The sequence below is a fragment of the Parasteatoda tepidariorum genome, chromosome 5 (assembly GCF_043381705.1).
Source record: "Parasteatoda tepidariorum isolate YZ-2023 chromosome 5, CAS_Ptep_4.0, whole genome shotgun sequence".
Taxonomy (NCBI): Eukaryota; Metazoa; Arthropoda; class Arachnida; order Araneae; family Theridiidae; genus Parasteatoda; species Parasteatoda tepidariorum.
The window spans coordinates 2,090,151-2,117,036 of NC_092208.1; the positions used below are offsets into that span (position 1 = coordinate 2,090,151).

The following is a 26,886-nucleotide window of genomic DNA, read 5'->3' on the forward strand; positions in this document are numbered from 1 at the left end:
TCTTAGTGCAGTACTGAAAGTGCGTTTGATTTTTGAACTCCAATTGCACTTCTGTTTTCATATTTCGTAATCTGGCAATCCTATTACAAAAATATTTTAAATCATTCTTGAAAGATCCCGGTACATATAAGTTCATTTGAATTCACTACTTGCTATATAGATTTTGTTTTGTTTTTCTTTACATTTTCTTTTTTTTTGCGTGATATATTTTTGCTTAATGTGTTCAATTTTGTTTAAATGACCTCACATTATTGCATTGATATTTTTTTGTTTGGCTATTGAATATTAGAATTGAATATTAAATATTTGGCATGAATATTAGAAAGTACTCTTTCTTGCGGATATAATTGTGTGAGCTGATAAGAGATATTTTTTCAAATTTTTCAAAAATATTCTTCAAAAATTACCAAAAAATGAAGAAACAAAATCAGTCGAGGACAGAAAAAAAGATCATAATATCCAATTTCCTCTCTTCTTCTGGTTTACTATATCCACAAAAATAATATTATATGTGTATAGCAAGGCACGGGAGTGAACACTTCGTTCACCATATCCGGGTGTTTACTTTAAACCATGTTCGACTGCTTATAGTTAGAAAATAAAAATAGATATAAAATTGGAACACCACAAAACTTTCAACTATCCTGCAAAGTATAGAGGAGGTTATCTCAACTTACTTCAGAACACAAAACGGAGGACTTTTTTCCGAAAATGTATGCGATATTAGTATTCTCTTATGTCCAATTTTTTTCCTATGCAATCGGGATATCGCATATTGAGCATCTTGCAATGAAGGTACTTTTACGATAGCTTTTGCACTACCATCTGGTTGAAGTGACATGGATATATGAAGCACCTAAATAAATAGAAACAATTTCTTTCTAAAGAACAACACATATTTCTTAATTGAAATACAGAACTATTACACAAAATATAAATGCCAATTTCGTTAACAATTGGTCAGTCAAGTTCAAAAATTGTCCCAAATTTCTAAAAACAAAGAGAAAAATAAAATAAAAAGTTTCTATATAATCAAAGATATTATATATTCACAATAAAAATATTACTCTACAGGAGCTACTGCAAAACACTTCCAAGTCCGAAAAAAAATTCCTAATTTTTAAAAATCTCCATTTATGAATCATATTTTAGTTAAACGCAACATTATTTTTAATCAGAAAATACCTTTTTATAGAAAATGTAAATCTAAAAAACTATTTAAAGCAAAAGAATTATCGAATACTTTTTCAGGCTACCTATATTTCGATTTGACATAGCGTCTGAACATAAAATAATTTTAACTACTTTGTGATGAAATGTCTGGAAGAAATGTTTGTAACAGTAATTAGAATTATTTACTTTAAATCTCATTGATAACTTATTGTTATCACCAGTTCAAATATTGTTACCACCCCAGTTTAAATATTCCAGGCTTTCCCTCCCCCTAAAAAAATCAAATTGTCTTCAAAGTTTCCACAATTTCTGCTGACCAGTGTACGCCCTGAATTGCTAACAAATAATCGATTCCCAAAACTACACTTAAGAGAAATTTTTCAAAAAAAAATAAATAATTTTCTTGATTTTTTTAAAAAATAAATTATACTAACAGTGATAAGGTTCAACCAGCCAGCAAGTACCAGCACATAAAGTAAAACAGAAATATATTTTTAAAAAAATATTTAATAATAAAATTAAAAAAAACTATGTCTTTCTTATTAATTTTTTTAATAAAAAATAGTTTGAAAACTTTTCACGTGTGCTGGTTATAAGATAGTTTGAAGATTAGAGTGTAGAATCAGATGCCCCTTGGTTTGGCGACAAATATTGTTCATTTTTTTCCGAGAAACCCCTTTTCTAGTTACCGTATCTCTTGCTGTCATTTTTGGGCTATTGCAACTTTTGTTTACCATTGTATAATTGACTCTTGGTTTATTTTGATATACACACAAATATATATAGCACAAGAAAGAGAAAAAGGATAAAAAAAAAGGAGAAAAAAAAAGAAGAAAATTAATAAGTTTTATTTACTGCACATAAGCGGAAAGTATATAGAACTAATAAAATAAGTTAAAAATATAGAGAAAACATGGAAAATTATAAAGATTATTGAAAAGAGAAAAATTATTAACATAAAATATTTAATAAATCAAAATTAAATTTCTTTTTTTTTAAAATAATTTTTCTTCTTTTTTCATTAATCTTTAATATTTTCCATGTTTTCTCTACATTTTCAACTACATTATATACATATATACTCTACATTATATATATATATATATATAAATCTCCAAAAACAAGAGAGGCCCCCCAATTGTAAATTTGTATTAGTTTGAATCCCATCATTGGACACAAACATCCAAATAAGAGTAACAAATGTTTCAAATAGCAAATAGAAAGTATAAAATATTTTAGGCACAGTAAAATTGTAATTTCAGCTCTACAGTGAAATTGAATAAATTTTTTACTGAATAATTCTCTAAAAATAAAAAATAAGAAACACTTAAAAATGTTTAAAAAAATACCCCTGTTGAGAAAAAACAAAACAAATTATTTTCTTTTTTTGAAAAAAATATTGAAAGTTACAAATGCTAAACAGGATCCAATTGTCGTGGTAGAAATCATGCTGATGATATCCTAGCTCAAAATTGTAGCTTAATTGATACAACAATCTTCAGACATCAATAATCCTTTAGTAGCTATGCCAATTTTATTCAAATGCTCACAGAATTTAGTTATCAGGTAAAAATAAACTTCAGTTCAGATGTATTTTAAGCAAAATCCCATTTTTACACCTTACTGCAGTAATATTATTCTGCCATGTTGTATTTCCTTTTTTACACTGTTATATAATTTTTTTCTTTCAAATTTCAATATCTTTGTCAAAGAATCAACATCTTTTTTATAATTCAAGTTTTCCCATACTTTTAACATTGCATCACTAAAGAGAGTAAATAGTGAATTCCAGGAAAATTTATACAGATTCAAAAAAGTTTGTCAAATGAAAATATAATTTATAATCAGAACAGCTATCACTGAATTTGGTATTTAAAAAAAAAAAAAGAGTTAAAATTATAAGTTTTTTTAAGATCTAAAGCCTTTCAGTTAGAAAAATTTCATAAAAAAAGAAAACTTATGCATATGAAACCATACAGTACAGATTTAATTTGTTTTATAAATTATACTATATTAAGAAAAAATTGTTTTTAATATGTTTAAAATCCTAACAAAAAAATTTAACACAAAATTTCTCTTATTAGAAAAAGATCATGTTCCATTTTATTTTATACTTAGAAATAAGCTATTTTTCTAATAAAATTATGTCAAATAATTTTTATAGTTGTATTTCTCCAATTGAGTATTTGAAAAAAAATATATAAAAAGAAAGGAAACGAAAGGTAAAATTTTTTTTGACAATTCATATGATTTTTCTCACGTATGCAGGTCTAACTGTGGAGTGTGTATGAATACTCAGGTCAAATGTTTTGATCAGATTGAAAAAAAGATCAATAATGTAACCTTTAGCGATGATTAATAATGTTATCTTAAGATACTATTAATAATGTAACCTTAAGAAACTATTAATAATGTAACCCTATGAGACAATTAATAATGTAACCTTAAGAGAAGATTTTAATAATGTAACCTTAAGACAGTGTTTTCCAAAGTGTGGTACGTGTACCCCCAGGGGTACGGGACCAGTTTAGTGGGGGTAAGCGTTCTATTGCAAAATATCTTGCAACAAACTAAAATTTCAAAACATTTTACTTAAAGACAATGCTAGCCATGAAAATTTACGATTACGTATTTTTCTATTGGATATTTTTTGCAGAGTTAACAGTTAACAATTAGCTGTGTCAACAGCCAGTTGTGATTTTAAACTTTTGTGCAATTTTTTATAGTAAAAAATACATTCATTTTTTATTAGTGGTACACAGCGTTACGAAAAATTTGGAAAAGGGTACACAAAAGTCATAAGTTTGGGAAACACTGCCTTAAGAGATGATTAATAATGCAACCTCATAGGATGATATTTATACATAATAATTTAAATCCTAATTTAAAATTCGTTTTCATAAATGTTTGCTGAAATTTTATAATTTGTAGAAATTTATTATTTTAAACCAAATTCTTAGTTCTGAAATTTTCATTTCCGTAACAGTACAAGACCTAAAGCTAAATTTTTAAATTTGTTTGAAATATTTCTTTCAAACAAAGAATTTATCTAATAAAAAAAATTAATTTGCTTATAAAATACATCAAATATTTCTTTCAAACAAAGTACATTTACCCAATAAAAAATTTTATTTGCTTATGCACTTAATAAATAAATACTAGTTATTCAGTAAAAGATTTTAAGTTTTATTAGTATACTTTAAAAGTTGTCAATTGTATGCCCCCTTTGATTGGTTGTCCGTGGCCATTGCCTTCTCCTCTGCAAGCAAATGAGGCCAAAATAGTTAATAATCATATCTAAAGTGGTGGCACTTTAAAGTATAAATATTGTTTGTGAAAATCCAACAGTTAGCACAAGAAACATAGTTTTATAAATATTACTTTTTTGAGAAGTTGTTTAGAAAACATTAAAAAAATTTTTTAAAAATTTATTTAAAATTACTATTTACATACATGCCAACATTGGAGAAATAAAATAGCGGAGATTTTACTAACCGCCCCAATTTTGGGGTTACGACAACTGACGTTCAACTCGGTANAAAAAAAAATTTATTTAAAATTACTATTTACATACATGCCAACATTGGAGAAATAAAATAGCGGAGATTTTACTAACCGCCCCAATTTTGGGGTTACGACAACTGACGTTCAACTCGGTAGCCTTGAAATTTTGAACCCAATTAAGAAGACAAGGGAACTCCTGGATTAAGTATTGGGAGAAATTTGGTTTGTGGAGAACATTTTTTTTATGGAAATACCTGTATTTGAGTTACGTGAAGAAAACAACGAAAACCTACAACGGTTAGCCTGACGAGGAGGGGACTCTAACCTGTAATCCCTCTAACACTGAGGATATTTCACGTCAGCACTGTGGTCAGTGCTAGCCGGATGCGGAATTCGTATCGACCAGTCATTGCTGGGATTCGAACCGGGGTTCACCTCATTCACTCTATTCCCTGGGCCATTACGGCTTGGCTTAAACAATTAACACTCAACATACTACAGTACTGGCAATAGCACCATCTGTTTAGGAATAAGAGATGTATTTTTGTCATCAGTGGATATTTTATCACCAAATATATATAGATTTTTTTAAATTTCTTCAACAAATAAGGAGAAATTTGAAAATAAACAGGTTAAATAGGTGATAGTAGTAATATACAGGAGTCTGCGTTAAAAAATAGGTATGCACTAACTAATAAGTATATTTAAAGTTAACCCTTTGAAACATAAGGATTGAATCTCAGGGCACCAAAATCAGAGCAGTACATCAATTGTTATCGAGACGTTTTTTTCTTTAGCTCGTAATTTAACTCTAAAAGAAACTGAATGACACGAATGAACTTACCATAACATGATCACTGAATACATTGAATAAAATGTTTTTCATTTCATTGATTTCAAACATTTGATCTAGATTGGACACAATTAGTTCAACAGGGACATCACAACTCCTCGAGTCAAACGAATAGCCACCGCTCCAGTGAGAAGAATACTTTAATGGGTCACTCAGTGAGGTTTGAGGTAAATTAGAAAAACCACTACTGGCAGAAAATGATGAAAACGAAGAGTTCATGGCATCCAACTGAAAATGTCTTCTCGCGGAAGATTCATTAAAAACTGCAGGCGTGTTGTGTTTTGTTTCTTTAGAATCCTGCATGAAAAAAGGAGACACTTTACCCACATTCCTCTGGGGATACTTAGAGGTCAACGTGGAATCTAATTCTTTTCGGACAGGCGAAAAGGCAGATATGTCTTTATATCTGTAAGCTGAATGACCGTTCCAATCGACATGAGTTCTCCAGTTTTTCGTAGATGCACTGTCAGCTGATGCCATGAGTTTGGAATTGGCCATACTGTTTTTTGGATGGGATGAAAAGATGGTTTCTTTTAAAAACGATGGATAATTTTGCTCGCACATGACGGGCGGTGGGGGGAACTCAAATTTTCTTTGTGATGATGAAATGTGCCCATTGTTTAATACATAGTCCTGTGAATTTTGATCTTCGGATGGGGATGAATCACGGCTGCTGCAGGTAGATGAAGTTTCAGCTGACTCTTCCGTTGAGTACTTTCTTGCACTGAAATCTACATCACTTTTCTGAACAAAGTTAACTGAAATTTTGTTCCCAAAGACAACTTCCTTGTCCATACGTTTCTTGGCCCTAGTGCAAAAATAAATAAATAAATATTGATGAAAACTTAAAGAAACAAAAAAGTAAAAATAACTTTGATATATATGAAATAGTAGAAATTTTTCAAATGTCACATTGTTTTCTTTGCTAAATTCTGTGAACTAATTAGGGAAATCAGGGGTAATTGTGAGCCCAACTCAAAAATCCAGAAAATTTCTTGAATAAACTCATTAATGACGCAATTCAAAAAATTAATGTCTTTATAAATTTAAATCACTGATATTTTCACAACGCGAAATTCTAAATAAATTATATGCAGCACAATTTAAATTGATAATTACGTATAAGTTTACTTTTACCTCTAATCACATTTATTATTCTACCAGAATAAATGTTTACAAATGAAAGAGATGCAAATTCTAGTTCTAATATTCTTAAATAAAATATACAAGAATTTTTATACATAATTGTGATAGATTTCTTGAAACTTCTACACCTTGGATTTCTGGAAATTTCAGGATCGCAGTTAGTGAAAAATCTGGAAAACCGGATTTTTTCAGGAGCACAATCATCTCTGTATATATATATATGTTAACAAAATGCAAAATTATTTTCTAAGTGACATGATCATGATAAAATAATTAGTTTCTTACAGAGAATTCTTTTAGTGATTATATTAGCCACCATAAAAACAATTCATGCACAATTTTAAATGCATTCAATAGTGAGTGAATCTGAGTGAGTTTATAAATTCATAATTATACTTTAAACAATTATGCAAAAAAAAAAATTATTCAAAATTATAAATAATTAATTTAACAATTATTTAAAAAGATTGCTAAAAGAAGAGACGAATCATAAGTCATTATGGAGAAATCTTTAGAGGAAGGCATTGTCTCCCATTGGGCTGTCAGGCCAACTAGGATGATGATGATTAAAGATTATCTCTCCTACAAAATGCAGCAGAAATGCTCACGAGAATGCGTGAATCTTTCCCACCGAATCCAGCTCAGTATTTAAACCCGCAATTTTTTCATAAACTAATTGGGGCTTTCATACTCTGCGGACGGATGGTATGTTGAAATAAATATTGGTTGAATGAATTATGAAAACGTTGAATAGAACAAATTGAAAAACACACTTTTTGCATAATTCGAGGTAAAAATTGATATGGTAAAGAAAAAAATCTCCTTGAAAATTAAGCACTTTTTAAATACACCCAGCAAAAGGGCTTTCAAAAAACGAAAATAAGCACCTTTTAAGAAACGGTACGCACCCTGATATGAAATAGTAGAAATTTTTCAAATGCCGCATTGTTTTCTTAAAACATTAATGGAAACATTAATGATCACATTAATGCTATATTTTGCGAGCTAATTAGGGAAATTAAGTATTAAAATATTTCCATAATTTTCTTCTGGCAACCATATATATTATGATACATCAAAAACATTTGCAGTTAATATAATTATACTGATCAACATAGATCAATTCTCTTGTTGTCTACCATTTTCTATTATTTTTAAAACTTTAATTTGAAAAATAAATGATTACCAACTTGTATAAAGTTTTTTAACAAAATTTTGATAGCCAATGAGAAAAAAACAACAACAAAAAAAACAACAACTGTGGGCATGAAACAAACATGTTAAGAAGAAATAGAAATGTATTTATAACACAACCTTTAAAAATTAGAGCATAGATTTACCAGAAAATAGATACATAAAGTGTTTAATAAATGTATATATGTTTCGTTTGTTTATCTATCAAACATAACAAAGTAAATTACATATTTATATCTAGACATATATAATATATATATTAAAAAAAACAGCCATGTTGAATTAATATTAAAATGAGAGCATAAGAAGGGATTATAACAAATATGTACTTATCAAGAGATCATAACAAATATAAAGGAATCATAGCAATAAGCACCACATTCAGCATTCTTCTGTATCATGAAAAAATAAGCCAGAGTAGAATTTTCCTTACTTATAATCAGATAAAGCAAAGGTGTAAAATAGTTAAAGTGAAAAACAAACAACACTGATTTTGTATTTTTCTGATAAGATATTTTGAAAAATTAAATGATACATAAAATGTGAAACTATCTATTACACTTTATCATAAATTTGTTACCATATTACTTATATATATTCCATGGCCATTTACTACTGCAAGTGTCAGAGTTTTCAAAAAAAAAATAAAGACATTTTTTGGTATTGTATACAAATGCAAGACTACTTTAAAAAATAGGCAAATTACAAAAAAAAAAAGAAGAAAAAAAAAGAAAGAAAAAAAAAAGTATATAATTTGGTTAAGTACAGCAAAGACAATATTAATTTCATCGTAAAAGAGTAATAAAGTACACTTCTTTTTTAATTTCAGAATTAGTTTGTCCGGAACTTAAAAGTTTTAATAGTTTCCAGTATAATTTTATTAATGGAGCACTGAACAAATCATAATTGTTTGAGATACTTAGAAAATTTTTATAGAACTGCTCTTTTAAAAACATAATCAATTATCAATTTGCTCATATTACCCACCAAAAATATTTAATTAAAATTTTTAGGTTCAAGATATCCTAAATATTCTAAAAATGGAATATTATGTTTTAAACTAAGATTTCAAATTTAAAATTTTAAAATAAAATTTCGAATCTGATGCGTAACTGAGGGTTATATTGTCCCTTTAAGAACTTGCAAGTGTTGTAGTCTTATTACAAAAATTGGATTTTAGGCAAACATTACAAACTGGATAAAACTTTAAAAAATTCTAAAATTCAAAAAACATCAAATTTCTATAATTAATAAAAAATCGAATAATAATGAAAACTGAACCAAACTAAATGCAAAAAATACTTGATAATGTAAAGTTAAAAATAATATTATTCCAAGTAATTGCTCATTAAATGAGAACTCAAAGTTCATGTTCCATTTTTGAAACATTGGCAAGTTAAACTTCAATTATGAAGCAAAAAATATCAAATCTTTAATATTTTCAAAATTGTTAATTTTCAAAATTACTAAATCATTAATAGACTTTCCTAAGAAAAAATCATTTACATGCATTTAAGTAATATATCCGCTGTTTATAATTGTTTCACTTGTATCAGAATAAACAAATTTGATTTTCAATTTTTATACTCAATTTTGTACAAATTCAGTCACACACACAATTAGTAACGTACCAAAAATATCTGAATAAATTCATGGTATTAATTGTCCTAAATACAACATGAATAAAAAGTTTCAAACACTACATAAGATAGTTTGAAAAATTCAGTAATTATTTAATATTTTCTAAAAGGAAACCTAGAAATATTAAAAAAATATAATAAAACAATTACCAATTAGTATGATAAAAATATCTCACTAAATTGGTGGCATTAGTACCTTTGAATTATTAAAGGATATTTTTATCAGAACACACTCAAGTGTGTTCTGATCATAAATACAAAGTATATTGAAAACATCTAATTTTGTATAAGATTACTTGAAAATTTTTGAATCATTTTAAAATTTTAGATAAGTTACATTTTTTGTTTTTCTCATTTATTCAAATATCTTTGCAAACACAGCAAAATTTTCCCAATCATTGCTTTTCACTTCACAATCAATATTCTAATACTCTTTTAGTAGAGTTATTAAAAGAATTTAAAAAAACTGATTTGAATCATTTGATTCAAATATTTTAAATTGTTGACACCTTAATCTAAATACATTCAACTGTCAGAATAAAAGATTGGTGATTCAGATAGTAAAACGAAATTTTGATCAACTATCTTTCTTGGTTTAGAATTAAATGAAAGTTTGTACTTAGTTTTATCTATGCATAATTTTTGAACAGACATAAGTAAATTACCAGATTTTAATTATCTAATAAGTACAAAATACATTTCAATTAATCTACAGGTTAAACATTTAGTAGAAAAACTCCTAAAAAACATCTTTGTCACCAACACTAAAAGCAGTCAACAACTAAAAGCAGAACATGAAAATAAGATATTTAATACACAAATTAAGAACAATAGAATAATTTCTGAATAAAATTTCAAAAAATGTCTTGGAGGTAATAAAACCAGTAACTAAATTTTGAAATAATAAAAAAAAGGTTTAATATTTTTGTCGTTTGTTGTTTGCGATGTTTTAAGTTCAGGTTTAAATTAAAATTTTTGAGTGATAAATAATGAAGAATTTAAAAAATATGAAAAGCATTACAATTTCAAACAGTTACTAAAAGAAGATAAAAACTCACAGTTTCAAAAATAAACGGCTAACAAATTAGAATTTTTAATGAATGGGTGTTGTAAATCAAAAAAAATTCAACTTTTTGGTTTTTAGTTGATCTCTTTACATTTTACGAAAAAAACGAAAGTACACAGTATTTATTCACAATTCAAATATTTTTATTTAAATTTACCTAATAATTAAAAATATATCACAATATTTACAGTCAAAGCAAAATGAAACTCGCGATTTACACCGATTTAAATAAACTGCACAACATTAAAGTGCTAACCCATTTAAAATAAGACTAACATTTCAATAAACATTATAAAATATATGAATAGATTTATAAAATAAACTCGATAATTAAAACTTCAAATTATACTTACAGGCACGATGCATTTTATTTAAGCCATATTTTAAATCCTTTTATCTCATTAAATCGTCCATACAAGAAAGATAAATTTAAGCAGAAGTCACTCAATTATTTTGGAGATTGGACATGACATGCAAACACATAGTTCCTTTTGCGAACGCGGTATGAAATAAAACAAATTCACTATGTCAACTGCTGCATTGAAAAAAAGAAAAAAAACTAGAAACTCAGGCGCAAGATTCACAATTTTACTTTCGAGTTCAAAATCAAAACTTTGCGCCACCATGCACGTGCTAAAATTCGGGATCGTGATTACTAACCGATGAAGGATAAATTAGACAATTACAGTCTCGATTCGATTTTTCAAAATAGTATTGTGAAATAAAAACTAATACAGCGTAAAGACTACGTATTTTATATTTTAAATAACGTGCCTGCAACTATGATTCCTACCATCCAAAATATTTTTTTTGGAAAGGATAAATATTGCTATTCGCTGAATGACAATGCAAGTTCAATAATCAGCGTTCAGATTAATTAGCATGATCTAATTTCAACTAGAGCTCACTGTCGTTTTTTTACGACTTAAGTAAAATTTATAGTCCTATTATACTATCGCTAAATAGAAATTACCGTTTATAGAAATTTTGACTACGTTTCGACTAGCTAAAATGATTACAATTCAATTATTTACGTCACAACAAAACTGCACTATAATTGGCGACGGTTTGTGGTAAACAGTTTTGAAGATCAGCCAAAGACATGTTATCATAATTTTGATCCTCTGCACATACGGCAACCTGAGAAAAAAGTGTTTTCACGATCAGTCTACTACTACAGGACCAAATTTCAATGGGATTCATGCTTGCCAACATTGGAGAAATAAAACTAACCAACCCAATTTTGGGCTTACGACTGCTGATGGTCAACTACGTAGCCTTGTAATTTTGAACCCAATCCAGAAGACAAAGGAACTACTGGATCAAGTATTGGGAGAAATTTGCTGTCGAGTAGGACTTTTTTTAATGAATATAACCTGCATTTAAGTTACGTGGAGAAGAAAACCACGAAAACATCCAACGGTTAGCCTGACGACAAGGGGACTCTAACCTGCAATCCCTCTTCCACTGAGGATATTTCATGTCAGCACTGTGGTCGGTGGAAGTCGGATTCGGAATTCGTATCGACCGGTCATTGCTGATATTCGAACCTGGGTTCACCTCATTGGAGGCGAACGCTCTATTTCCTGAGCCACTGTGACTTGACTTAAACAATTTTATTTCTATTTTATAACCGTCGTTGAACAGTCGACCCAATTTCATGGGTTTACGACTACTGATGTCCCAACTGTGTAGCCCTTTAATTTTGAACCAATCCAGAAGACAAGGAAACTCCTGGATCAGTACCCCCAGAGGTTTTGATTTGTTATGGGAACATGGGGGACTTTGAGACTCGACAAATTTAAAGTGCACCAGTCACCATTTATTACACGGGGAGTCTTCGACCGGCGGGGATCGAACCCACGAACTCTTAGACATGGGCGCAGTGCCCTACCAACCAGGCTATCTCGGGCACGACTTAAACAATTAACACTCAACATACTGTAGTACTGGCAATAGCACCATCTGTTGAAGAATAAGAGAAGTATTTTTGCTATCAATGGATATTTTATAGCCAATTTTTTTTTTTTTTTAATTTCTTCAACAAATACAGAGAAAATTTTTAATATTCAGTTAAAGAGGAGATAGTCGTAAAATACAGGAGTCTTCGTTAAAAACACAGGAGACACGGCTGATAAGCGTTTAAATGGTTTTTTGACAGCTACAAGAAGAATTCATCGCCATATTATCGCTAATTCAAATTCCAACCTGCTAAAATACTCTATCTGTAACTGCAATGCAAGTTTTAATCGCTCCCTACCAGCAGAATTTATCGCCAAATAGAAATTATCGTCAATCGAAATTCTCGCCACTTAATTTTAGGAGCTCTGTGAGAATGAAAGTTACAATTGTTTACTGAAAGGTGCAAGCAAAGACTTTCTTGCCATTTTATCACCAATTCATATGATTAAGTTAAGAGTAAAAATAAACGTTTATAAGAGGATTTATTAAAAAGAGAGAATTATGTTTTTAATTGTTCTTTCATTATTTTGACTGAATGGCAGATGTGAATGAAAATAGTTCAAAATCGATTTATAGTTTACAATTCATTTAACATGTAAGTAAAATTTAAGAATAAATGCATATTAATAATTCGATAATTAAATGTGTGTCAATTAAAACAAAATTGAAGAAATGGAGATACTACTTGATTAAAAGCTTTATTCGCTTCAAAAATATAAAAAGTGAAAATAATAGTGGACATGTTTCGAGCGCTCAAAAATTTGTCGCCCATGTCCAAGACTTATCAGACGTGAATGAGAAGAAACAAAAGTTGTATAAACGTTAAAAAGTTCGCGGCGATAAAAAAGTTGGGGAGTACTGATTTAGAATACAAATTTGCCTACGAAAAATAGAAAACTAAAGGTGAGAAACAAAATTAGAAAAACCACAGTAGCCACGAGAGACAAATCAGAGTTAAATGCATTTCCAAGAGCTACGGAGAGTTGGTGAAGAACTAGTGTGGTTAAAAAGGGTATCAGCATTCATATGAATAAAACAAGATTCCAGGGCATCAAGATGAGATGATGTTACAGGGTGGTGTTACTGGCATTGTCAAAATTGAATATATGTCCAAGGTTCCAACAATGTGCAGCAATTGATGATTTTTCGAATTCTTGATAACGGACATAACTATAGTTTTCCCTAAGTCTAAATTTTAAAGCGCGTTTAGTTTTCCCGATCTAGTCAAGGTCACACTAATAAGATTCTTGCTCTGGAATTTGTTTTATTCCTATGAATGCTGATTCCCTTTTTAACGACATTAGTTTACTTTTTAACGACTAGAGTTATATAATAAATCGCAGTTTTTAAATTTTTCAGTTAATTTTTTACGATTTCTTTGTTGGTTTTATGTAAGTCTGTTTATGGGCGAAAGTTGTTAATATTTTAAATTGATGACCTCTGCTTAGGGTGAGAGGTGAGGAAATGACATAAAACTTTAACTGAGAATTATTCATACATGACAACGTTACTTTTTAAAATTAATGGATAAAAGTACAACTTATCACAAAAGCAACGAGTAAAAATAGGCCGCGTTCGTATCGCCAAGTCGCCGATTTCGCTGACAGAATATGCATGGGTGGCGACAGTTCCATCGCCATTAGGCTATACATGAAAGTTTTTTTTTATTATTATTTCTCTTTTACGCAAATGCTCGTTAGTTTCACTTTTAACATTCTGAGTTAGACTCCAATATTTGTTACATTGATCTAAATTTCTATTGCAGATGTTTTTATTGAGACTTTAAAAGGTAAAGTAATGAGTTTTCCCGACTTTTTCTTTTCTTTTTTATTGAAATTAATACAAATTTATTTATTTAGTCTTAGAGTTACCTGTATTTGTAAGAAAATGTTAAGAGTCCCCTCGACGTCAGGCTAACCATGGGGGGTTTTCCTCTCCATGTAGCGCAAATGCGGTTTGTTCTATCAAAAAGTCCTCCACGAAGACAAATTTCTCCTAATACTTGATCCAGGAGTTCTCTTATCTTCTGGAGTGGATTCAAAATGACAGAGAAGAACATCAGTAGCCGTAAGCCCGAAATTGGGTCAGTTAGTAAAATATCCGTTATTTTATTTCTCCAATGTTGGCAGATTTGGTCCTGTAGTAGTAGACTGATCGTTAAGACACAGTTCCCAGTAAAATACCGTTCCCAGTAAAATACCGAAGTCTAATGCGGTGAACTGGGTTCGAATCCCAGCGATGGGTGGTCGATCCGAAGTCCGCATCCGGCTTGCACCGACCACAGTGCTGACGCGAAATATCCTCAGCTGTAGATGGATTAGAGTCCCCTTGCTGTTAGACTAACCGTGGGAGGTTCTAGTAGTCCACCTCTCCATGTAAAGCAAATGCGGGTTAGTTCCATCAAAAAGTCCTCCACGAAGGCAAATTTCTCCCAATACTTGATCCAGGAGTTCCCTTGTCTTCTGGATTGGGTTCAGAATGACAAGGCTACGGAGTTGAACAATAGTAGTCGTAAACTCGAAATTGGTTCGGCTGTTCAACGACGGTCATAAAATATTTATGACTGTTTTGGCTGCTCATAATGTTAAAGAGTGGGGGGGGGTCACTCAACTCCCCCACTCTTTAGTTTACATCTTCCTAGTATTTATATATTATAATTTAAAGAATAGGCTTGTCTTTAAATATTTGTGTGGCTTATAAATTCATAAGGAGCATTAAAAAATAACCAAAATTAAGTGTTCCTTTACTGGGTGTTCATTCTCTGGTAAGAGCTGTTCCTTCACTTGGTCTTCTTACTACTTGTTATTTGAACCTCCGAAACTTTAAAACTATATTAAGTAAGTTCTCTACAATTTTTTTACATTATTTGCAATTAGTAACAAGCATGTTAACACTGTCATTAAACTAAAATTACGAATTTTGAAATTAATATGATTTTTTAAAAGGCAAGCGAAGCTTAAGTGTTCCTTCACTGGTTAGTTTACCCTATATATATATATATATAGGGTAAACCAACCAGTGAAGGAACACTACCCAGTGAAGGAACATTTCATATATATTGATTAAAAATAAGAATTTGAAAGTTTTTCTTTAGATTGATTGGTAACAATAGCTTACTGCCAAACAATAGGAAGTCATCTAGCAATGTTTTGGATTACCTGGTCAAATAGACTTCTCTGGAAAAATTTTTGAATTTGTTATTATCTCTGCAACACCTTGTTTCTTTGAAAAAATTATAAGGTGAGTGTTTGTATTTATATGTTTGAAGTGGAATTAATTGCATGTAATAGTTTTATTTTTCTCACTGTGAAAAAGAGAATTCAAAATATAGTTATTGAAGTTACGTTTTATTTTTTTTAAGCATCATAGCATAATAAAGTACTGAGATAAGGGGGTGTTTATTCACTGGATCACCAAACGATGAAAAACCAGTGAAGGAACAAGTGTTCCTTTACTGGTTTTTTTTCTAAGTTAATGAAAATAAAAGATAAACTTTAATTTTCTTGTACCTTTAGTGATGTTCCGCATCAAAAGTATGTTAAAAATACGAAAAACAACTTCTAACCAGTGAGGGAACAGGCATGTTCCTTTACTGGGCATAGATTTCCCAGTGAATGAACAGTATGTGTTAATATGTTGACACTTTAATTTTCAATTCATGATTACAAAAAAAAGTTAACATTTTCCAAGTATTTATATGTTATAATTTCAAGAATAGGCTTGTTTTTAAATATTTGTATGGCTTATAAATTCATAAAGAGCATTAAAAAATAACCAAAATTAAGTGTTCCTTTACTGGGTGTTCATTCACTGGTAAGAGCTGTTCCTTCACTTGGTCTTCTTACTACTTGTTATTTGAACCTCCGAAACTTTAAGTAAGTTCTCTACAATTTTTTTACATTATTTGCAATTGTTAACAAATATGTTGACACTGTCATTAAACTAAAATTACGAATTTTGAAATTAATATGATTTTTTAAAAGGCAAGCGAAGCTGAAGTGTTCCTTCACTGGTTAGTTTACCCTACCTCACCACTCACCATAGAATCGAGTTAACATGTCTTATATACTAGTGTGGTACGCGTACCCCCAGGGGTACGGGAACAGTTTAGCGGGGGTAAGCTTTCTTATGCGAAATATCTTGCTACAAACGAAAATGTCAAAAAATTTTATTTAGAAACAAAGCTAGCCATGAAAATTTACGATTACTTTTTTTTTCTATTGGCTATTTTTTGCAGAATTAACAGTTAAACATTAGTGGCGTCAGCAGTCAGTTGTGATTTTTAAATTTTGTGCAAATTTTTTTTACAGTAAAAAATACATTCTAAAAATGATCTAATATATTTACTTTTTTGCGATTTTTGGATTCAACGAAATCTTGTATTATGCTNGGTACACAGCGTTACGAAAAATTTAGAAAGGGTACACAAAAGTCATATGTTTGGGAAACACTGTACTAGTGAATAGGAATTATATTTTAGTAGTGGTAGATACACTACACTACTCCCCACCAGAATTATATCTGTGATAGAATTCGATGAACGGAACACCACTAGTCGATATATTGCTGTTTTGTGAGAAGCCGGAAGAGCTGTATTGAGTTCACGGTCGTGGAGGCTCCTATGTTGGCTTTAGCAGTCGAGTGAGTACGTTGTGTGTTATCAAAACAGAGCGAGGAGGTGGATAATATCGCAGCTACAAGTAGCAAATCAACTGTTCAATGTGACCGCCCATCAATGTAGGCGTGTTCAGATCGAAGTGGGCGTTACTGTCAAGATAGACGAGTTCATATCAAAGTGGGAATTTCAGTGAAGGTAAACATGTTCACATCACGTCCGGGTCACCGGGCAATGGCACTTGACCTTAAAAAAACATCAGTGTAGGGTATACCGGGCAATTGTTTTTTAAGGTGAAGTGCCATTGCCCGGTATACCCTACACTGATGTTTTTTTAAGGTCAAGGGCCACTGTCTGGTATACCCGACACTCGTGTTTCTTTAAGGTCAAGTATCATTGCCCGGTATATATTTGCCCGATACTCCAAACACTGATGTTTCTTCTAATCTATCGTCAGTAAGTATTAAAATATCGAATAAATGTAATTATATCCACGAATAAATTAATATCAAATCGGATGTAATAAATATTTCAGACATTCACCAAAGCGACTATGTGATTGTCAACATTCACAGGTGAAAGTCAACAACCACCGATTTCGGTCATTCACAGTAACATGCACATCATTTTCCTAATAAACTAATCAGGACGTTTATTTCATACTTTGCCTAAATAGCATCCGGCATTACCAGGGCCGGATTAACCTATAGGCACACTAGGCACGTGCTTAGGGCCTACGAAAAACTTGGGAGAGAAAAATTTGTTGTCAAAAATAGTTTAGCTTTAAAAACAACAAGTGTATTTTGCACAAAATTATGAAGATACAAATAAAAATATAATATTTTACGGTAATAAATTATTTTGCAGAATCTTATGATCTAATATATTACTTTTTTGCGATTTTTGGATTCAACGAAATCTTGTATTATGCTGTCGAATTCCAAACTACGCAAAATGTCGGATTCAATAGACATAAGTGCGAGCGATGCCAAACGATCTTGATTCATTGTTGAAAGCAAATAATTTTTTATCAATTTTAATCTGGAGAAAGATCTTTCTCCTTCTGCATTTGATCCAAGAATCGACAAATATATTCTTAATGCAATGTGAACGTTAGGAAAAGTATTCACAAGTTTATCTTTAATTTGAGCCTTCAACATTTCTTGTGCAGATTTATGTTCATACAAATTTGAAAATAGAAAAAATTCATCTACAAAGTTCTCCTCTAAATCGGATGAGTAAATTTTCATCAAATTTTGCGCTTTTAGTTTAATCTCAGATTCTGACAAATTTTAGTGAACAAGAAAACCAAAATTATCGTACAAATCACTGTAAGCTTTATGCCTTTTAGTCATTTCTGAAATTAATACATCTAAAATGGCGTAATACGTTTCCATACGAAGAAAATTTTAGTATATATATTTTGAAAAGAGGGGAGGAGTGGGGGAAGGAGGGGAGGGCCTACTAAAGGTATAATCCGGGCATTACATATAATGCCGAGGCAATGTGCGAACTATAAATCATTTCATACTTTGCCGGATACAAATCTTCGCCTCTCAATGGCCTCAATGAAAGTGTAGCTGTAGTTGCTGAAATTGCATATAGCTAATATAAAAATGAGCCATTACTAAAAATAGCTAATTAATCACTTTAACATGCGGATGCAGAATCGTGAAACATTGATGTTATTTCAAAGGAAGGGAACGTATTTTCGATGAACTTCAATTTCTTAGAGGAAAGCATTAAACAATTAGAAAAATTGCAAGCATTTGATTGTTTCGTCTTTCTTAAATTAAGTATACGCTGTCGAAAAAGGCATGAAAAGTTAAATGAACGAATTAGAAAGAAGAAAAAAATGTTTTGAAATAACAAACAGGCTCGGGTAAACATGAATAAATAATTCTTAATTATTCCCTTATATGAGTCGCTCAGAAACCAATGCGGTTAAGTCCAAAACACAATAATTGAGAAAATTAATGTTTTTTGATACATTAGTTTTTAAAATTCTTGGTTTATTAATTTAATTAGAAAAGTGTATAAAGTCTTTTTTCGAGGTGTAAACTCTGCAAAAAAACAAGATATGTACAGGATGTGTAAATAAAAACGTAAGTATTTATTGAAATAATGACAGCATCTTAAAAATTTTAGGACTTATACCTTTTGGCAGCTGAAAAAGATAAGAAATTTATGTCTACTAGTATAAACGAACTTTTATTTTTCTCAATCATCACTAGATACAGTGACTAATAGAAAATAAACTGTTGGATTATTTCAAAAATTGTTTTTTACTTCAAAACTAAAGTGGCACTTTTCTTTGTTTTAGGAAATGAAAAAAAAATTTTAAAAAAATAAAAAATACCACATTTTAAAAAAATACTACGAAAAATACCATACCCCTTTTTTTGGTGAAAAAATACTACCGTAGTATTAAAAATACTACGTCTGGCAACCCTGAGTTACTATGAATTTCTTGTTTATCAGTGTTACCAACAAATATCGAAAGAAGAAGAATTTAATTTTTATTTCAAAGTTTATGTAAAAAAATATTGATAAAAGGTGGACTTATTCACAATGGCTTCTGAAATTATTATTCAATATATTCAGAAGCTATTAAAAAAAGGGCTGTCTAACCTAGAAAAAAGTAACCAACGAGTAAATCGTTTAATAACTAAGAAGATTATTATTTATTTCATCAAAATTTCGAAAAATCAGAAAATATCAAAAAATGGACTCAACCGCATTGGCTTCTGAGCGGCACATATATAAGAGAATTTCTTAATCAAACAAATTTTGAGCTTATGCGTAAATTAAATTCTACAGCAAAGTTCGTTTCCTTAGAGTAGTAGTTACTAAATTCCAAATTAGTAACTACATTTTTAAAAAAAAGTAGTTGTAGTTAACTATATTTCTAACAAAGTAGTTATAGTAAACTAGTAAAATAATGTAGTTTTTCCAACCACTGAAAAAGACTTATTGGTACTGATTTGTGTCGATTATATGCTTTCGTGCATGATTGCGTAATGTTTATTTCTTGTTATGGACCTCGGTGTTTTACTAACTCAATAACCAAGGATAGTTTCTGTTGTATTGAAACACTAAGAATATTCTTTTACACTTCTTACGTAAAATAGTTGTACTCAATTTTTGGCATTCAGTAGAACTAAAACTTATAATTGGAGTAAGATAGATATAATATACATGTCAGTGAAGTTATTTTTACTTTAAAATTTAGTAAGAGCAGTTAGCTTAAGTAACTCATTCTTGAAATAAAATTAGTTTATAGTATTAGATGATTAATCACTTCGATAGGGTTGCAAAAAACCCGAGTTTTTCTGGGTTTCATTGGGCTTTTCTGAGTTTTTCATGTTTCATTAGGGTTTTTTTTTTTTCAAAAGAGAGGGCAGGAATAAGTACCTTATTTTAAAAAAAGCTTATTTTAATATTAATAATTAAGTTTAATTTTATGAATTGACTTTACATATAGGTTATTAAAGTGTAATTAATACAAATAAATTGGTGTAAAAGTCTGAATAAAGTTTCCTCTGGCATCACGATACAAAATGTTATATGTACTCACATACATCACCCAATAGAAACTTATTTTAACACAGGATTACTTTTTATTTATACTATTTTAATTTCAAAAAATAATTTTTTTTTTGCATAGAAAGCGAATCAAAGGCACTGATTTATCAATGGCTATACAGTCAAATCAAGTCAACAAGGTAACTCTCCAGTCTCGAAACACCAGGCCCGTAGCCAAGGGGGGGACCATCGGGACAAATCCCCCCCCCCGAAATTCTGGGATTCAAACTTTTTAGTCTTTCTTTGAGCCTGCCAGTAAAAAGAAAAACAAAAACTGTCGAATCAAACCTTTTATTAACTAACTTTATTAAGCATATTTCGGGATATTCTGGTTCGTCCTAAAAAAGTAATCAAAATTTTTTTTTCAAATCCCCGTCACATGTCTTTGTAAACTTTGTTTACTAATTGATTATAATTATTATGTAATATTATTTGAAAAATAAGTATTGTGTAATATTTTTTAATTACTAGTTCAACTTTTGCAATATTTGTTACAATGTTTTCCCCCTACTTTGCATGTCTGAAACTGTCCTTGCTTCTTACCATATCCCCCCCCCCCGAAAAAATATCCTGGCTACGGCCTTGCCAAACACAATTAATTTCTTCACCATAGGTGCATTTTTTTAGGCTAGACTACATATATATTTTAATAGAATAGCTCTTTAATATAACAGAGGATAAATAAGAAATCAATTTTAGAAAAACCCAGGCGGTTATACTGGTTAGGTTCATTTTTTGCAACCCTGCACTTCGATCACACTCTCACATGCGCACTCATGAAACATTGATGTTATTTCAAAGGAAGGGTGTTGCATCTTCCTTCCATTAAATTAAATTTTTACCTTGCGATAGATGGCGCAGTGTGCGCATCTGTAAGGATACATAGCTTTTCTCTTCAGTCTTTTGTTTGTTGTTGTTTCGTTAAGTTTAAATAAAAAACACTAAAAAATATTGGCTCGCACTGATTCATTTCAAACCAATAGCCAAAAAGATCCCGAGATACAATATCTGGCGCCCAACGTAAATATCCATTGACGAAAATATGGATAACAATTGCTTAATTCAAAGAAAAGTTCTTCGAACAGCCGTAACAAAAACAATAAATGAGCTGGAATCTTCAATAGAAGGTAACAACATCCAGTCAGCATCAGTAGCATTTGCTAAACTTGAAGAAAAATCGAAGAGATTGTTTGAAAATGACGAAATCGTTTTTAAATATCTCTTTTTAAATCCAGAGGATCAAACCGAAACTGATAAAGAAGAAGTAAAATCCAAATCCTCAAATCTTGATGAAGTTTTAGAAAAAGAATTGGAACAATGTGAAAATTACAGAGATAACGTTACTTCAGCGAAACTACGCTTCCAAGAGTTTTCGAAATCCTACGGAAGTGTAAACAAACAAGCAGAAGTCATATCGTCAGATCGGATTAGCATCAATTTTCCGAAACTCGAGCTCACCGACTTTGCCGGAAATCCCAAAAATTGTATTTTTAAAATTGTATTAAAACGTATTTTCGATGAACTTAAATTTCTTAGAGGAATTAAAAGAAGCATTAAACAATTAAATTATTGCAAGTATTTGATAATTTCGCATTTTTTAAATTAAATCTTCGCTGTCGAAAATAGCATAAAAAGTGAAAAGTTAAATGAACGAATTAGAAAGAAAAAAATGTTTTGGAATAACGAACTGGCTCATGTAAACATGAATAAATAATTCTTAATTATTCCCTTATATTTAATGTAAGCCAATTTATTATTTAAAACCATTTCGAAACATAGGAGTAAATTAAGTTCCGAAGCAAAGTTCGTCTCCTTAAAGTAGTGACTAAATTCCAAAGTAGTTTGTAGTCACTACATTTAAAAAAAAAAGTAGTTGTAAACTACATTTGTAACAAAGCAATTGTAAATGTAAGTAAACTACAAAAATAAAGTAGCCTATAAGACCGTTGCTCAAAACATTAAGTTACATCATTTCATTGGTTTAAAGTTTTGTGGAAAAATTCATAGAAGCGCTATTTCTCTTAAATCTAATAAAGAGCAAATTAAAAATTGAACTTAGAATCCAGGATGGTGAAGGTAGAGGCTTCTTAAGGGAAAACTTATTTTTTAAAATATCAAAATTCTCAAAAACAGTAATTGTATTACTCAACCGGAAATTTAATGACATTTGATATCTACGTACATTCATTTAATACAAAACAAATAACCATTCAACTATTGTAATACACACGCATAATCGTGCTTAACACTCGATGGAGTCGGTAGGTATGAAATAGCGATTGCAGAATAAACAAAAAAAAAGTTGCTTAATAGGGGGCATGGTCACACCTTACAGATATACAGGTCTCGAAGCGTGATTTCATACTTGAAATAAGGCAGTTTATCATCTCCTGGGGCAATTGGTCCCACTCGTTAAACAACGCTGTTTTCATTCCCTGGATGGTTCTCAGAGGGGGTAGCGAGTTGCAATTGCCCTCCCCAGAGCTACCCAGACATGATCTACAGGGTTGAGGTCTGGAGATCAGGCTGGCCAATCCATCAGGAGAATATCCTCACTCTCTAGAAATTCGTCGACCATAAGAGCTCTATGTGGCTTCGCGTTATCGTCCATTAAAATGAACTCAGGGCCAACTGCATCCCTGAAAAAGCTAACATAGGGCTCCAAGAGCTCATTCTTATACCAGTCACAGAGTCTCTTTTAAAGACATGGAAAGGTGTGCGGCCATCCAACATGATGCATGCCCGGACCATATATGTAGTATAAAAAGCTTTAACAAATCTTTTTATATTTTTTGTCTAAATTCTTTTTTGTAATTCATAATTCAAAACAAACCCCGTTGATATAATTAATAATTAACCTTCTGTTCTAAATTAAGATTAAAAACTGCTGGAATAACCATTGCAAGTTTTTCCCCTCAGCAAACATGAGAACCTGAAAAATCCCTCGACCTATTTTATGAACGAATGAATAACAACCCTGTTTGCATAAAACGATGAAGACCGCTAGTGAGACATTTCACATAGTGGGGCACAGTCATTTTAATGTTCCCTTTCTTCAGAAACATGATAAAATTAAAAGCACTCTTGTTTATATCTGCTTATGCCTACCTTAACTTTCGAGCTTTTATTCAACAAAAAATAAGCACCTTTTAAGCACTTTTAAAGCACTCAAAAATATTTTTAAACACTTTAAAAAAATATAATTAGGCAGGGTTGGGAAGTTTTTGACAATTGACTGTTCTAACCGTCATGCCATAAAAAAAAGTTTTGGAATTGTTTTTGACAATTGTCAAAAATCATGAAGTTCTGAATCATGTAAAACGAATGGCGTTTTCTTACGCTATTGACTGACAATACGCCGAAATAGATTGGGGTTGAATTAATTGTGAAGACGTTGAACAGAACAATGTGAACTGCGTCTTCTTGCATAATTTATAGCGAAAATCAACGTGGTAAAGAAAAAATCTCATTTTGAAAAGGGGAAAAGCAAGTACTATTTAAAAACAACTACTAACAAAAAGCACCAAAAAACTAAAATTGAAAATAAGCACCTTTAAGGGCTTTTAAAAAACTAAAATTGAAAATAAGCACCTTTAAGCACTTTTTAAATACGCTACGCACCATGTAGCTTTGGACAGACTGCTATCCGAGCAGGATTCCACACTAAAAGGCTGACAAGAAGCCCTGTGGCAGAATCAACGTTACAGAGTTCCTGCAGAAAGAGTTTTCTTTTGGAAAGAAAAACATTTTGGTTTTCTTTCCTCAGAAATTTACTCGCAAATTTGAATTGCACATTTAAATAATCACTTTTTGTCACATTCAATTTGAGTGATTCGATTATATTTTCGGCTGTTATTGATTTTAACGTGGTTTTTAATTATCCCGATCGATATGGGAAATTTGAATTGTGCATTCGAGTATTTACTTTTCAAGGTAACAATTCTATAGTTTTTTTTTTGTTGCAATTATTGCTTTTGATTTCCACATAGTTTTTTAAATTCCGATATTATTTACTCAACAACAATTACATTTTGAAACGAACGAGCATTTGAGTAACCCCTTTTTGAAGAGTCCAATTCGCGTGATTTCCGTCGTCGATCTGTTCTTCGGTATTTACTGCTATGGATTTCATGATTTTTAATTATTTCTTTTAGCGTGATAATGATTTACAAAATGTGATAAAGGAAATAATTGGTGCGTTTATCGCCCCAACAAAATCACTCATAATATTAGAATAAAAAATACTACATATTCATTGAAAATAATTATGTTTTTTTTTTTAAAATTAGTAACATACATCTTAGCTATTATTGAAAGTATCTTGCAGAAAGACATTAGTGCTAGAGAGTTTTGTAGCAGAAAGATCGTAAAAATTCTGCGAAAGAGACAAGAAGTTAAAAAAAAAAGGAATGGGGTTCCTCATAGTATAGTATGCCACGTTATTATACCTTTCAATAAAACAAAAGTTTCTAACTAAGAGACGGATTTGAAAGTGGCGACTGAGTGTGTTTGCCAGTTGCCGATGAAGAAAGCCTATCGCGAGTTGAACAGTCCCCGATGCAGCGTCGAACAAAAGTGTGACTTCTGATGACTGTGAAAATCCCGCGATTTAAATAATTAATATCCAAAAGCATTCTGACAAAAACTGTGGCAAAAAAGAAATGTGTATTTCCCGTGTTACAGTCAATTGAGATTAATTTCCCATTGCGACGACAAAATCCAACTGTGTTAAAAATTTGTGTGCATAAGGAAATCTGGTGTTTCAGAATTGGGTTCGTCTTTTTCCAATTTATGTGTGTGTTGTGATATATGAAGGAGAATCCCCCCCATTCTATCCTAAATCATAAAATGTGTATAAAATGTTTTTCAAAACAAAACAATTTAAAGAATCATCATAGTTAGCCAGACAGCCCAATATGGGCCAATGCCTTCCTCTGAAAATTTCTCCATAACGACTTCCGATTTATCTTTGATCTCCAATTATTTTCATTAATTGCAAAAAGATCCGACTCCACCGAGTCAGCCCATCTCAACCGCGGCCTTCCCCGCTTTCTTGTTCCAGTGGGTCTGAAAAAACAGTACCTTTTTTAGTGTATTGTCAATTCAATTCATTCTATTCATTTTCATGTATTTAATAATATCGGGTTGTTTATAAATCTTGTACAGTTCAAAGTTAAATCTCCTTCTCCAGTTATTGTTTTCACACAATTACATCACCGAGTATACCTCACAAAATCTTTCTCTCAAATATTGCGATACAATTTTCCTCCAGATTTGTCATTGTCCAAGCTTCAGAAGCATACGTCAAGACTAGCCTGACAAGAGTTTCACAGATTAAAAACTTTGTTTTTATAGAAAAAAACCTAGATTTAACAAATCTTTTCAAACCATAGACATTTTCCACATAGATTCAGCTTTTTCTATTTAGTCATTCTGTTGTCAATAGTAGAAAAAATAAATTAATAAATAGTGGTGCGTTTTTTACCATCTGTTAATAGTAATCTTTTTCCCATGCTGTTTGGAGATATAAAAGAAAATTTCCCCATGGAATTTAAAATAAGTTATTATTTCAATTATACAAGAATCGTTCATTCATGAAAATGTGCGATATATTTTCAGGGGTTAACAACAGATAACTGATGCAAGTGGTTTTATTTTATATATGTTTCAGTGTGAAGAAATTAAGTTGATTTGAATTAATTTTGATTATTTTGTTCTTTTATTATGTGTTTCGTTTTACAATTTTCGAAATACGAACAGTGTTTATTCTCTATTATTAAAATTTTCTAGAACGGTCAAAATTTAAAAATTGAATACTTTCAATTTATACATGTACTAATATTTTGGGTAATTTAAAAGATAATGATATGGCTATTACCACAAATATTAACAATTTTATTTTACAAGTCAAAAAAAATTTTCTTTGCATCCAAAGATTCAATTCTTTAAAAAAATTAGTTTCATGAAAAACAAAATGGATGTTCATGCATTGTGATGCCACAATATGCATTACATATTCCCTAGGCATTACATATATCCTAGGCACAATAGACATTACATATACTAATTTCTTAAACTTATTTTTTTAAATCATTATTAATGGTTGAAAAAATCATTTTTATCAATCATTATAAATGGTTTTGAAAGA

The 26,886-nt window shown here is 30.5% G+C and overlaps 1 protein-coding gene across 7 annotated transcripts in view; it reads right to left on the reverse strand.

Moving 5' to 3' along the window:
* Positions 1–26,886, reverse strand: part of LOC107446979 (meiosis regulator and mRNA stability factor 1-like protein) — an 88,185-nt gene that overhangs the window by 37,178 nt on the left and 24,121 nt on the right. For 6 of the 7 annotated variants that reach the window (XM_016061771.4, XM_016061770.4, XM_016061772.4 and 3 more), the window contains exons 7-8: positions 5,522–6,338; positions 678–856 (exon numbers count right to left, since the gene is read on the reverse strand). In XM_016061771.4, the coding sequence (XP_015917257.2) occupies positions 678–856; positions 5,522–6,338 (996 nt within the window). Of the gene's footprint in view, positions 1–677; positions 857–5,521; positions 6,339–10,929; positions 11,564–26,886 lie in introns of those variants that run through there. The other variant, XM_016061773.3, reaches the window with a different exon arrangement.